Here is a 13594-nt window from a genome sequence, read left to right on the forward strand (position 1 = left end):
TTTATTTTGGTTGAAATTTACACAGAAGCATGCCTGAAAAGTGTTGTATAGACAGAAAAAACCAAAACAGAAAGATGAAGAAATATTTTCACGATAAATCCGAAAGGGATTAAAAAGCTTTTGAAGACAAAGTGCAGGGAAATATTTAAATCTCAAGGCCAAGCCCTTAAAAGCATTTTACCATCCACATGAGTTAAGGTCTTCTTGTTTTACTGTGGTGATATTTAGCTGTGTCCTACAGCGAAGTACTGTCTCTACAGATACGACTAACCCTGCAAGTAGAGTTTTAACTATATTAAGTGTCCCATTTCAAATTCAAATCAAATTCAAATTTTATTTGTCACACACACACACAGCCATACACAGTATGACATGGGGGGGGGGGGGTGAAATGCTTGTAGCTGTGCAATGCCCGACCATTTGGTTGAAAAGGAAGCTCAAATCTTTAACTGGATAATGTGATCTTTCATAAATTCTGCTAAAGGATTTCCTTAGACTGCGTTGTGTAAAATGCTACTAGTGGATGTATAAATGGTGAATACCTCAATCACCCAAGCACTTTTTCTAAGTACTTTCTATCAAACATCCACACGCATTCAAAATCCAGTGGATTCAGTATCTTATCCAAGGATACTTTAACATGCAGACCAGAGCAGCCAGGAATTAAACCACCAACCTTCTGATTAGTTGATGACGTGCTCCACCTCCTACAGCTACAGCTAACCTAATAGGGAATAACCTTTACTTTTAAGGTTTTATTATTAGGTAATCATAGTACATTTTATTTAAGCAGCGTCTTAATGATATTGTAATACTTATACTTCATTTAAAGTATTATAATATCATATATCCTATAATAATCACAAGTAATATTATTTCTATAGATATTTGTTATTAATCAACAGTCAAAGTAATTGAAATTGTGAAAGAAAATAGTCATAGCGGGATGATCGCAGATCGTTACCGACAGGCAATAGATGAGGAGATGACGCACGGGGCGGACAGAACAACGCCCTGCAGTGCAGGGACCTGAGCTTTTCAGCCACCGGATTCTGGATTCACTATTAGTCTGACTTCACTACAGACACAGGAGAGGGGCGATCTTCTTAAACTTGTAAGTACTGTACACAGCAGCTTCGCGAAGTGCTGTCTCTGTGCCCGTGCGCGTCCTCGAATAAAGTTTCCGTAAAGTAATGGGATCTGGCATAGGGAGCATCACATGTTTAGTTTGTACTCGGCGTAATTGGGATATATTACTGGCTATAATAACACAGTTTCCTGAGAAATTACGCATAGACGACAAATGCTGTTTAAAAAAAATTTTTTTTGGAGTGTCGCTTTTTAAAATCTCTTATTTTATGAATCTTAACTGTCCCCTAGATTAGTTTACAATAGTTTAGGCATGACTCGCTATATGAGAACTCGACGAAAGATAAAGATAAATGTCTTCTGATGCTTCAGCCATGCGCGACGTGTTACTTTGCTTACTCTGCTTACTTTGGCTTCCACAAACTCTGTCTGGTTTGTGGAAGCCAAAGGAATTTAAAAATTCCTTTTACAAACTAATAATCGTCGCTTAAAGCTCGACTATTGTCCATTCAACAATATGACACTATGTAAAAAAAAAAAAAAAAAAAAATCAAAAAATGGACTTAAATGTTCACCAATGCTTCTTTTAATCTCCCGATGGTTTATAAAAATTACATTTGTTTAATACGCCTTCTGTGTGATGGAGCTGGCAGATATTAACTAAATACTAAATGGCACCATCTTAAAACAAACTGGAGAACACAGACAACAAAGACCAAACAACAAAAATAAAATATAATATTTGGCAAAAAGATTACAGCCTGTGGCTACTGATGCTTTGATGACAATACACTATGAAAGGATTTAATAAGAAATATATATAATAACCATCGGACTTGCAGATTAAAAAGTAAATAGGCATATCTTCTAAATCTCTTCAAATGACTGTTGTACCTGGACATGTTCAAGACTGAAAGGAGCTCTCATTGTCTGAAAGTAGAAACACCACAAAGTAAAAACCACATTACAAGTGAAAGTCTTAACCAGACAAGTGTACTTAAAACCTGTGCAATCATTCTCTACCTTGTCCAGAAGACTAATTTGACTGCTGTTTATCATTTTGCTTTTTACAAAACAGTATGTAACTGGTTAACAATTGTCCTTTGTATTGTAACAGGAAATTGAAATAAGCATAGAAATATTCAGCGATCCTAGTAAATAACACTTTCACACACAGCAAAAATAATTTTAAAATAGGCCTATATGTTATTCATCTTTTTAATTGTTTTTGATGTCGTGGCTGTCACAAATCAAATACTCACGACACTGTGCAGTTAACTTCCGTTTTCCAGTCCATTTTTGTGGAATCCAAAGCTAAGCCCATTGTTCCTGACTTTACCCTGATGTTGTGCCAACTACACAAAAATCACGCAAAACAAAAGAGTGTCACGATCCTGGGTCTTAGGACCCAGTGTTTTGAGTTTTAGTTCATTTTGATGTTTATAGTATGTTTAGCTCATTAGGCCTCCTATGTTGATTTGCTTATTAGTTCCCCCTTGTGTTTCAACCCATGTTAAGTCTCCCCTGCCCTTCATGTCTCTCTGTGCCCCCTCTGTTCTGTTTATGGTGTGTCTTTGCATGTTTGAGTTTCTTGTTTTCTGTCACCCTGCATTGTGCATTATGTTCTCATGGTTGGTCTTTTGTTACTCCCTCTAGTCTAGTCTCTTGTGTTCAAAGCTGAGTATTTCCCTCTGTGTATTTTGGTTCTTAGACCTCTGCCTTATGGTTTGTCTCTGTTTCTTAGTTGCTGTCTCCACTGTGTCTAGTTCGCGTCTCTGTGTGATACTTCCTGTTTTACTTTGAAGGTCCATGCCTCATGTGAGTGTTTCTAGTTTTGCGTCTCTGTCTCGTCCAGTCCTGATTTCTCCCAGCTGTGCCCTCCTTCTGTGTCTCATTCCCTCGTTATCCCTCTGTGTATTTAAGCCCCGTGTTTCTCTTTGTCAGTGTCGTAGTCTCCATCATAGCTGTGTGATTTTTCCCTGTGGCTCTTTGTGCTTTAGTTTTCCCAGTTTAGTTTATTTTGTATTGTTTTTCGTGTCCCACTTCACGCCAGCAATAAAGCTGTGTTTTTTGAGTTTACCTTTTGTCTCTGTGAGTTTGCGTTTGGGTCCTCTCCTGCCTGCCACACAGCCGAAACATGACAAAGAGGAAGAAAACTAGTAACAGTTAAAATGGTCAACACTGAAAATTCTGCTTTAACCTCCTAAGACCCGAACTCTTCCACGACATGCATTTTTAATTTCTCCTTGATATTTGGGCATGTTGAGGCCCAATTAATGTAAAAACAAAGAATTACCAGATTTTTTTTAAAAGAAAAATAAGAGCCACATATGAGGATATTTGTTTAAAATTTTGATAGAACAGTAGCAATATAATGTCCTTGTAAGTAGAAATCAGGCCCATGTTGAGCAAAATTGAGTATTTTGGTCTAAATAACCCAAAATGTGATGTCCACATATGTGGACACCAGGTCCTAGGAGGTTAATAACAACATAAAGCAATCTGCCGCAGCTGTCCTACCGCACTAACATGCTTAAGGATTGCTGAACACTGTTACACTGCACATTTTGAGTTTTATTGCTGTCAGATTTGCATTTAAAAAACACACAAAAGCCTGTGTGGACCGGGAACTTCCTTTTCTTTCTTTCTTTTTCCCCCCTTAATGCTTCTTTCAGAATGACTGTGTGGTTTTATTACTCAATGTCAGAAACCGCCTATGTAACATATTCCATCCATTCTGAGGACACAAAACAACATTTGATTTATTTTTATTTTGTGTGACAGCATCCTGTGTGTGGATTTTTCAGGCACATGTCCAGCTGCTTCATGTCTGCTCTGAAGCTCGGTCTCCTCACTCCTGCTGGCTTGTCACTCTGAGAGTCATGTCGTGGTGCAGGTGAGTTTGCATTCCTGTTGCCCAAGTGTTTTTGTATGTTTTTTCGTGGGAGGGTGTTGCCTTCATTTCAAATTAAAACCAAAATGTTAGTTTTGCATAAGTGTTAAGCCACAGCCCATGAGGTGTCAGGGCTACAGCAAAGAATTTGATAATTAAAATGATGCTTCAGTCTTTTGCAAAACAAACATCAACTGTACTGTAAAAAGGATGTGTGAAAAACATATGCTGTTACATGCGTGTCGCATTTTGTGTGCATGCACAAATATTTTCAACACAACACATGTTCTGTTTAATTTAAAACAGGAAGATGAATGCTTTGAATGGTCAACCCATGTGCACCACACGGTCTACCATTAAGGCACCAGCATTAGCTCTGTTGGAAGGAATATAACACCCATTGCTGCATTTTAAGCTGTTTGAGGATTGATTTTAACAGGTGAAACCTCAGTGTAGATCTCAGCCTGCAAACACGATCACACCAAAGTGACACAACCCTTATTGATACAGTATCACATTACAAGACAAGACAAAGGCAACATTATAATAAGGCCCATTGTAACGATCACTGAGCTAACACTGGTACGTGATCATTCTAGAGTTAAAGTGCACTCTGTCCTCATGTTTCAGGAAATCACAAGTTTACTCTTAAAACCACATTCAGAGCAAAGGATCATATTCTGAAAAATAATTTCACCTTATGCCTATGCCACAGATATAGAGAGCAATTGTAACATACAAACAAGTCAACAAGTGTTTTAAAAACCACTGTATTGTTAGCTAATAAAGGGAACATAGGTTTATGTTCAGCAATACTCTGACAAAACAAATTGCAAGTTCCCTGCAAGTTATGCCCTTGTCAGTGCAATGTATGCTACAGTTGCGGGTTTAACCACATCACCCTAAAGGAACTTTCAAGAAGAATGCGAGGGTCTTATGCACTGCACAAGTAGTACGTAAATCTATAAGGCTTTGGCTCACATCTTTGTGTTCACTGCATGCTTGTACTTGCTTCTAATCAATAACTTCCTCAATAAGTTAGTCTAGTTTCATTCTGATCTTAATTAATCTCTGTCTTTTGTCTTGTCGCTACAGAGTTTTGAAGATGAAAACCATCAGGGCAAGAAATGTATTGATGGTGGTAGCACTCGGGCTTTTGCTCCTTCACCTTTGCAAAGATTTTGTTGACCATAAAACTATAAGTTTCCACGTAGATGTTAGAGAGGACCACAGCCGACTGACGCAAAACACCAAAAACAGCACATATGTATTCTCATGGCCAAAATGTCAACAAAAAACATCTGCTGCCAACATCGCTGAGTTCAACTCTTTGCCTAATTCTATCAAGGATTTCCTCTACTATCGCCACTGTCGCCACTTCCCCATGCTACTGGATGTTCTGGACAAATGTGGAGGAGCTGATAAATCTGGAGAAGTCTTTCTTCTTCTGGTCATTAAAAGCTCTCCGGGGAACTATGAACGCAGAGAGGTGCTGCGCAAAACGTGGGGTGAAGAGAGGTTACACAACGGTGTGTGGATTCGACGGATCTTCATCTCAGGAACGACAGAGAGCGGGTTTGAGAAGGAAAGGCTGAACAAACTCCTGGAGCTGGAGCAACAGGAGCACAACGACATCCTCCAATGGGATTTCAGTGACACATTTTACAACCTTACATTGAAACAGATACTCTTCCTTGAATGGATGGAAAGGAACTGTCCCAATGCTCACTTCCTGTTGAATGGTGATGACGATGTCTTTGCCAACACAGACAACATGGTCGAGTATCTGCAAAGCCTCAAGGACAATGATGGAAGCCAGCACCTCTTTACTGGCCATCTGATCCAAAATGTTGGCCCTATTAGATCACCAAACAGCAAGTACTATATTCCTGTTCAGGTGCAGGAGTCAAACTCATACCCTCCTTATTGTGGTGGCGGGGGCTTCCTCCTCTCTGGCTATACAGCTTCAGTCATTTACAATATGTCCCAGTCTATTACCATTCTTCCCATTGATGATGTTTACATGGGGATGTGTCTGGCCAAGGCAGGACTTGGCCCCACTTCTCACATGGGCGTCAAGACAGCAGGACAACACGTTCCATCCCACAGTTTAGACCAATACCATCCTTGCTTTTATAAAGAGGTTTTACTTGTGCACAGATTCCTTCCAGCTCAGATGTATCTAATGTGGCACAGAGTACATGATCCAAATCTAAGATGTGGTCTCTCCAGCCAAAAACATTTGTAGCACCAAACTTTAACTTCTAGGCAATAATAGAGCTTAGTGATGTTCCGGTTCCTCCTGCTTCCAGCTCAAATGAACATGTAAGTGTTTGTTTCACATACTGTAAAGAGAAAAAACTTTTGCTGGACAGAAGGGACTGGCACATACCTTAAATGAGTTGACAACATTTGAACAGGCAGGACTGGCTGTTGCGTTACAATACAATGCATTATATTTTGTCTTTGTCTCACCAAATCTTGTACCTTTCTTTACCAGATTGTCTAATATTACTTAATAGGTACTATACTGGTTGGATTGCTAGATTTTTCTTTTGCTTGAAATGCCCACTTACTGCACAGAAAGAATGAATGTGAATTTTAAGTAGCCATCAAGTGTAAAGTTACGCCTCATTTTGAGAATTCTCATTGGAAAATGAGTCCACATTTAAGGTCATTGGGTCTGATTTTCTATATTTTAGTATCACATAAAGTTCAGCATAGCTACAGCTGATACAGACTAATAAAGGCCATGTTTTAGTAGACAAAAGCTGCCAGCTAGAGTGCAGCCGTGTGTTAGCCACCTTGTCCTGAGATTAAGGACATGAAAAATGGCCAAGAATTGAAAAGTTGGCTCTATATTGCATAATTTACTGAATTTCCATCACGTAGAAAATGAGCCAGGTGTAAGGAGAGTTACCAAGTTAATGTTAGCTGCCTGTAAATCAAATGTGAATTTTAAGAGCTGATTGTAATATTTAATTCATACTTTCTGTTGGAGTTTTTCTGTATGTCGCGTGCCAGCCAGTGTGAAAATCATGAACAGATGACATATAATCAACCAATTCAAATGTAAAGCATTGCAGAGTACTATGGTTCATCTGTATGGGTCTTTTCATGCTACGATTGTATGGAGGAAAGTACATTTTGCGGGTTAAATTGGTTATAAGAGCTGGGTATTTATTTACAATAAAATACAGCAATGATATGAAAACATTTTATTTATGTATTGTTTTTCTGCACAAAGTTACAAAGTGCTTAAAATATACTGAGACTTCTCCAAAAATAAATACATACATTAAATAAAACAGGACAAATAACAATGCAATTCATCACCTAAAAAGAACGATTGAACTCATGTTTGAGTTGGTTTGATATTTTAAGTTCTACATTTGGTAAATTTTACACTGCAGTTTAATTGTACCTGTAAACTTCTGAACAATGCCCAGCTCTAGATCTGACGCTTGTGTTGCCGCAGATATCATCCAAAATAATTTCTCAGGGTTTCTTAAGAATAAAAGGTGTAATATATATATATATATTTTATATTCTTAATCCTCTTTGTTCTGTTAAGCCTTCTTTATTTTGTTTGTTTCAGCCTCAATATTTCTGTTACACAAAGGGATTTGTGCCTTACATCAGTGTTGCAGAACATAACAACTGGGTGTCGGTAAAAGCCGTTACAAGTAGTTGCCAGTAGGCAATCCAATGCAGGATCACTGTTTCATTAAGAATCAATATCTGTTGTTGCAGATTCAGTATGCTGAATCGAATATATGCACAAATGTTCAAATCTGTTTGGGTTTAATGCTGCTAAGTAAGGGGCTATATGTTGTACGGTTAAACAGCTTTAAATGGTAACTGTGAACTGCATACACTGGCAGTACACAATCGTTTTAAATAAGATGTACGCATAATTTCCTTGGACCTTTTTTGTTTGGGTGTACCTGCGCAAGACATTTTGGAGGATTATTTTGTAATAAACATTGGGATAAATATTTATAAGCTGCCTTGGATTTTGTTCATGTCTGTAAAAAAAATTGTTATATAATTCTAACCTTACTTAACACCAGGTGGAGGAATGTGAGGAGACTGTTTGGGTCCGTTTTAAATTCGTTAGGTTTTTTAAAAGATGTTAAGAATTAAATTAAGGGAGGATGAAAGCCAACATAACAGACAAAGCAACGCTAACTGAAAGCAACGCCTACAAGGCTTGTTTTTTTTCCCTCTCAGGGGAAGAGGTGGGCCGGCGGTTACTGTGCCCTTTTTTCGGTCTTTAACTCAGCACCTGCTTTGCATTGCCCAATCAGTGTTTGGTATTTAAGGATGTCTTTAATGGCAAATAGGTTACTTTAATAACTGTTCAAATAGTTACTTGCATTTTCTCGGGTAGACTGAAGAGGATAGCTGGTATTGCTAATCTGATTCAAACACTCTATGGAAATGACAGCATGGACAAGGACTTCCTTGTTGGATAACTGCCTGCCTGTTTGCTGCCCCTCCAAATCTCATGTACCAGAAAATAGCAAGTTGTATAAAAGTCAATTGTCTGGAAAAAGTGTTAAAGTGTGTATCATTAACAAGAACTCTTTAGCATGTTCCAAAGGCAAAAATGCACCACATCAGCCATTTTTGAATGCCCAAATAGTCATACTTGCTAAGAAGCAAAACAAACCCTTTTTTAAAATTATTTTTTTAACTTCCGTCACTTCCGAGATCTAACATTTGACTTGCGAGGTACGAAGAAACCACAATTTGTCACACAGCACTCCAGTCACACGCTGTGTCCCATCAGCATCTTTTCAGACTTGTATTTTATCAGTTCTGCTATGATCTGAATGTGTGCATTCGAACTTCTTCCTGCAGAAAGTAAGAACATGAGCAGCATTTCCCAACTGTTTCATGCATAGAAGTAAAACATGCATCAGCTGTCTGTGCAACAGCGAGAGCTTCACTTGCCACAGTGTTGATGAGGGTTTGCTAGGTGACTCCACCTCCAGGACATCTTTTCTATTTAAATATGGGGTGGCTCCTTTATTAGTCAGTGTTGAAGTCACTGTATCAGATAAATTTGTTTGCTCTGAGAAAATGGAGAGGTAGCATTTTGAAAATTCATTTGATTCCAGGTTATCTGTGGCTTCGAGTGCAGGGCCCTGTTTCAGGAAGCCGGTTTAGTGGAAAAACTGAGTAAGTATACCCTGAGTTAACGAAAACTCTGGGTTTTCGGTTTCACAAAGCGAGTTCAGATGAAGCCTCAGTGAGTCACTATGACGACACACTCCGTGAAGCTAACCTGCCCCCTAGCAGGTTTACTACAACTAACCCTGACTGTCTCCGCCCCTTTGTCGGAAACCTGACAGTAGGAAGTGTCAGACATGGCGTGCCCCTTCCTTGAAGAGCCAGTAGATCGTGAAGCCCAAATTCTCTGCAGAGCTCTCCGCCGGGAGAGAGTGATCAGAGCGCGTTTGGACATTTTATCATTTCCTGATGATTTTCTGTGTGAACGTTACCGTTTCTCAGCACAATCTATAATTTATTTGGATAACATCCTCAGGCCATATATTACGCATGTGACACATCGTGGACATCCTCTCAGTTCTGTACATATTATTTGTATTGCACTTCGGTTTTTTGCAAACGGGAGCTTTCTGTATAATATTGGTGACGCTGAGCACGTTTCCAAGGCTACCATCTGTCGGGCAGTCAGGAATGTTACAGTTGCACTGAAACGTCTCCTGTACTCGTTTGTGTCATAGACCCACAAGATTTATCAAAGAGGGATGCCACAAAATTGCAGGTATCAGGATGACCAAAACTTAATTTATGATGTGGTGCTACTTGGACTACTACTTAAATTTTACATTTATTTTCACGGTTCCCAGGCGTGATTGGCTGTACAGATGGCACTCACATTCCAATCATTGCTCCTTCAGTAAATGAAGGAGACTATGTGAACAGGAAGTCTTTCCACAGCATTAATGTACAGGTACATAGTTCCCTGTAGCATTTCAAACTAACAAATTATTTCATTATAGTAATGGATGCTAATTTGTGTTCTCTGCACTGTGAAAATCATATGTGATGCTGCCAACATTATCACAAATGTGGAAGCCAAGTGGCCAGGCTCTGTCCATGACTCACAAATATTCCGTGAATGTACACTGAGCACAAAATTTGGACATGGTGAGTTGAGAATACTTTAAAATATATAAAGACCAATTGCTTCAGGGACATTTGAACTGAAGTGTATCCTTCTGTCTTAGGAGAGTTCACTGGCTACTTGCTTGGTGATAGGGGGTATCCATGTTTACCCTATTTGCTTACCCCTTACCCTGACCCTGAACCGGGCCCACAGCAGCGATATAATCTGGCTAATTGCAGGACAAGAGCCAGAATTGAAATGACTATCGGAATGCTTAAGGCCCGGTTCCAGTGCCTGCAAAGACTCAGGGTCACCCCAGAAAGGGCATGTGACATTATTGTGGCATGTGTGATTCTTCACAACATTGCCACAATTAGAGGAGAACACTGTCCTTCTGAACCAGACATCAGCAGTGATCCAAACCATGAACATCCTGACCCTCCCACGGACATACAAGATGGAAGCGCAGTCAGAGACACCATATGTCACAATCATTTCCTTTGACCCATCACCTCAACATGTTGAAAGAAGAATAAACAGATTTTTTGTTCAACTGGCTTTATTGGTCGCCTGTGTTTCCTGTACACAAAGTATTAAAAGATGTAAACCTCATAAAGTGTCTCTGTTGCTTCCTCCTCTGTAACAGCTGTCAATGTTTCTTCATTATTTTCCTGTAGTAAAGAAAAAAACAACATTACTGTTCTACTGTAAACTCATATAATCTGTGGAGTATTACTCACAACTGCATGTTGGTCTGGCTCAACAGGAGGCTGCACCAGATGCAGTACACCACCACCATCAACTGATAGAATATGAGGTTTATACAGGTCACTTAAACTTACAAGGGACCAAATGGCAATTAACAAACATACCAATCACCTTACACTTCATTGTCATTATGCTCTCAAAGACAACCAAGACTGAGGGAAGGCAAAATCAGTAGGAAAATAACTTCACTACAAAATAATCCATTATGGTAAAGAGTTTATCAAATGAATGAGTAGCACTGCAAAGGTGACTGTGAAGAAAGGATATAATTCCCTCGAAGCACAGGCAGACGCAAGTGGTTTTCTGTCACTGGTTTATTTGAAGACTTCTCTCCAAAGCCACCGTGAAAACTATACAGCATTAACAAAATAAAACTCAGCATAAGACACAGCAGTAAAAACACTGTACAACAAACACGATAAATAAATAAATAAATAAATACCTCGTTGGCTGCATGCTGCAAAAAGGGAATTAGCCGCCGTTCTTCTGAGGTTTCCTTTAACCGTGTGTAGTCAAAGTCCACTTAACAAGTCTTTCAATAAAAACCATCCTTTCTGCGCGCTTACAGGTGTTTTTCTTCGTTCTACCCAAAGAGGAAACTAGCGCAACTTGTAAGCGAACTTGACTTTCAAAATAAAAGCACCAAAACGTTGACTACAAAAAACAAACAAAGTAATGTACAGCTTAAATAATTTACAATCATGACATGGATCTTGACGAGATAAAGAAATAATCCAAATTATATACAATGTCATCATGCCAACAGTTACAAAGGATGTATGCACATCATGTATTATTTTGAATTTACCCCCTATGTAGGCACTTGTGTCTTGCGGGGTTATTGACTCAGAGGATGTCCCCACAGAGATGCCTTCGGCCACAGGGCGCCCACTGTTTTGGCTGAGGGCCAACTGCTCAGCCTCTGTGTAGTGGTGGTGGTGGAGGACCCCCACCTGTTTTTCGGGCCTCCGCTTTTTTTCTGTTGGCTATAACGGGCCACATTTGAGCATACAGAGTAAGCAAATATGTACTTGTAATGTGCTCAGATAATTTCAATAAGTGCTTACAGAAAGAAAATTAATGTAGCCTCTAACTGCAATTGATTTACATCGGACAAACAGACCAAGCACTATGGCTCATAATACAATTACACCTCACCTGTTTGGACTATATTTTTATATTTCATTTTTACTTGCTGCCAGGCACGTTTGGGGCCTGTTGGGTTGCACCTGCGTTCACATCACATCACAAAATAAAATGTATAAAATAACAAATAAAATAACATATGATAAAATAACGTGTTAAATGGGTGGAAATCCCTAGATCAATGTTTATATTAACACTCACGCATTGACTCTGTCGGCTATGTTTTGCCATGCATGCTCCCTTTGTTTTGCAGCTGAGGCTGTGTTACTTTTTTTCTGAGAAATTTGCATGTTATCGGCATATGCTGCCATCAGAATTTCGGCCTCAAGCGCTGTAAAATACATTGACCGCGCCTTCTTTCCCTCCGTCTCCATGGTGACTCGCTTAATCTGTGCTCCGCTTATCAGGGCTTTATGTATCCTCGTCCGCGCGCTTCACTTGGGGTTAAAGCAACTCCGCGTTGATTGAACTAATTGTTATCAGCCTTTCTGAAACCGAATATTCCGAGTTGGACAGTTCGGGGTTACTCAACCCTGCGTATCGTTTTTAACTCTGAGTTTTCTAAACCGGCTTCCTGAAACAGGGCCCAGGACACACTGTACAATAATCAAAGCAGAGGTGGGACCAAGTCATTGTTTTGCAAGTCTCAAGTAAGTCTCAAGTCTTTATCCTCAAGTCTCAAGTCAAGTCTCAAGTAATGTCAGGCAAGTCAGAGTCGAGTCTCAAGTCACTGGTGTAAAAGTCCGAGTCAAGTCACAAGTCTGAAACTTTGAATTTCAAGTCCTTTCGAGTCTTTAAAAAAAAAACAACGAAAAAATAATGTTGCAGTTATGCTAAATGTAAATATTAGACCATGTAATTTTAAAATCTGTGTTTTTCTCAACACATGACAAAATAGTGAACTTAGAAAATATACACAAATTGTGAAATTGCACCTCTATAAAATGCAGCTCAATTAAACCTAGCTCCAAGAATAATTTTCACCGACAGTTCTGAGATAAGCTGCATGTTATTCTTGGATGCGGTTGTAGGACCAGCTTTAAAATCACATGACAAAAATATCATACACATTAAAAAAAAACTGTATCACCAACGTAGCCTGGACAACATTTGCTAGTTAGATGAAGTCAGCTATCTCATCTTAGCATATTTATATGCATATTTATAATTATACGGTTCTTGGAGTGAGTGCATACACTCATGAAGTTTAGTAACTTCAGGTCACTGCAACAAGCCCAGGTACAGTTTACCGACGGATGGGTGCAGGACCTTGAAATGCACCGTGTAGAACGAAAGACCATCGTACATATCATAAGTTTACCAGTCTCACAAATCGTCTTCATAAATACACATTCCTTAACCGTTTATTAATAGGACCTTTGAGCTCAACGGTAATTAATTAGTAGTGGAAATAATTTCTGGTAGCATCACAGAAATGTAGCAGTGACAATAATATTGTATGCTGTAATCGTACTGGGCAATTAGTGATACAAAAAACCTGTTTTATCCTGTGAATAAAAGTATATGTTTTTGTCAATGTACCATAATAACAGAAG

General features: G+C 39.1%; 1 protein-coding gene across 7 annotated transcripts; it reads left to right on the forward strand.

The window, feature by feature from the left end:
- Nucleotides 1–999: 999 nt before the first annotated feature.
- LOC308397571 (N-acetyllactosaminide beta-1,3-N-acetylglucosaminyltransferase 3-like) lies at nucleotides 1000–8441 on the forward strand. 7 transcript variants are annotated; one of them, XM_080883541.1, is made up of 4 exons: nucleotides 1074–1114; nucleotides 2834–2907; nucleotides 3897–3985; nucleotides 5078–8441. In XM_080883541.1, the coding sequence occupies exons 2-4, from the start codon at nucleotides 2899–2901 to the stop codon at nucleotides 6228–6230; spliced, it is 1251 nt and encodes a 416-aa protein (XP_080739667.1). In that variant the 5' UTR covers nucleotides 1074–1114; nucleotides 2834–2898; the 3' UTR covers nucleotides 6231–8441. The 7 variants fall into 7 exon arrangements, with proteins under 7 accessions (XP_080739668.1, XP_080739670.1, XP_080739667.1 ...); XM_080883545.1 differs by lacking the exon at nucleotides 2834–2907 and adding an exon at nucleotides 4289–4421 and having other exon boundaries at nucleotides 5078–8440; XM_080883542.1 differs by lacking the exon at nucleotides 2834–2907 and having other exon boundaries at nucleotides 1000–1114; nucleotides 5078–8440.
- The last annotated feature ends 5153 nt before the right edge of the window (nucleotides 8442–13594 follow it).

Source organism: Rhamphochromis sp. 'chilingali' (genome assembly GCF_963969265.1).
Source record: "Rhamphochromis sp. 'chilingali' genome assembly, chromosome: 5".
In the NCBI taxonomy this organism is placed as follows: Eukaryota; Metazoa; Chordata; class Actinopteri; order Cichliformes; family Cichlidae; genus Rhamphochromis; species Rhamphochromis sp. 'chilingali'.

What these genes read in the sequence shown, in the direction of transcription:
- LOC308397571 (XM_080883541.1), top strand. An exon ending in AGAGTCATGTCGTGGTGCAG is followed by an intron (nt 3,986 to 5,077) that starts GTGAGTTTGCAT and finishes TTGTCGCTACAG; the next exon opens with AGTTTTGAAGATGAAAACCA.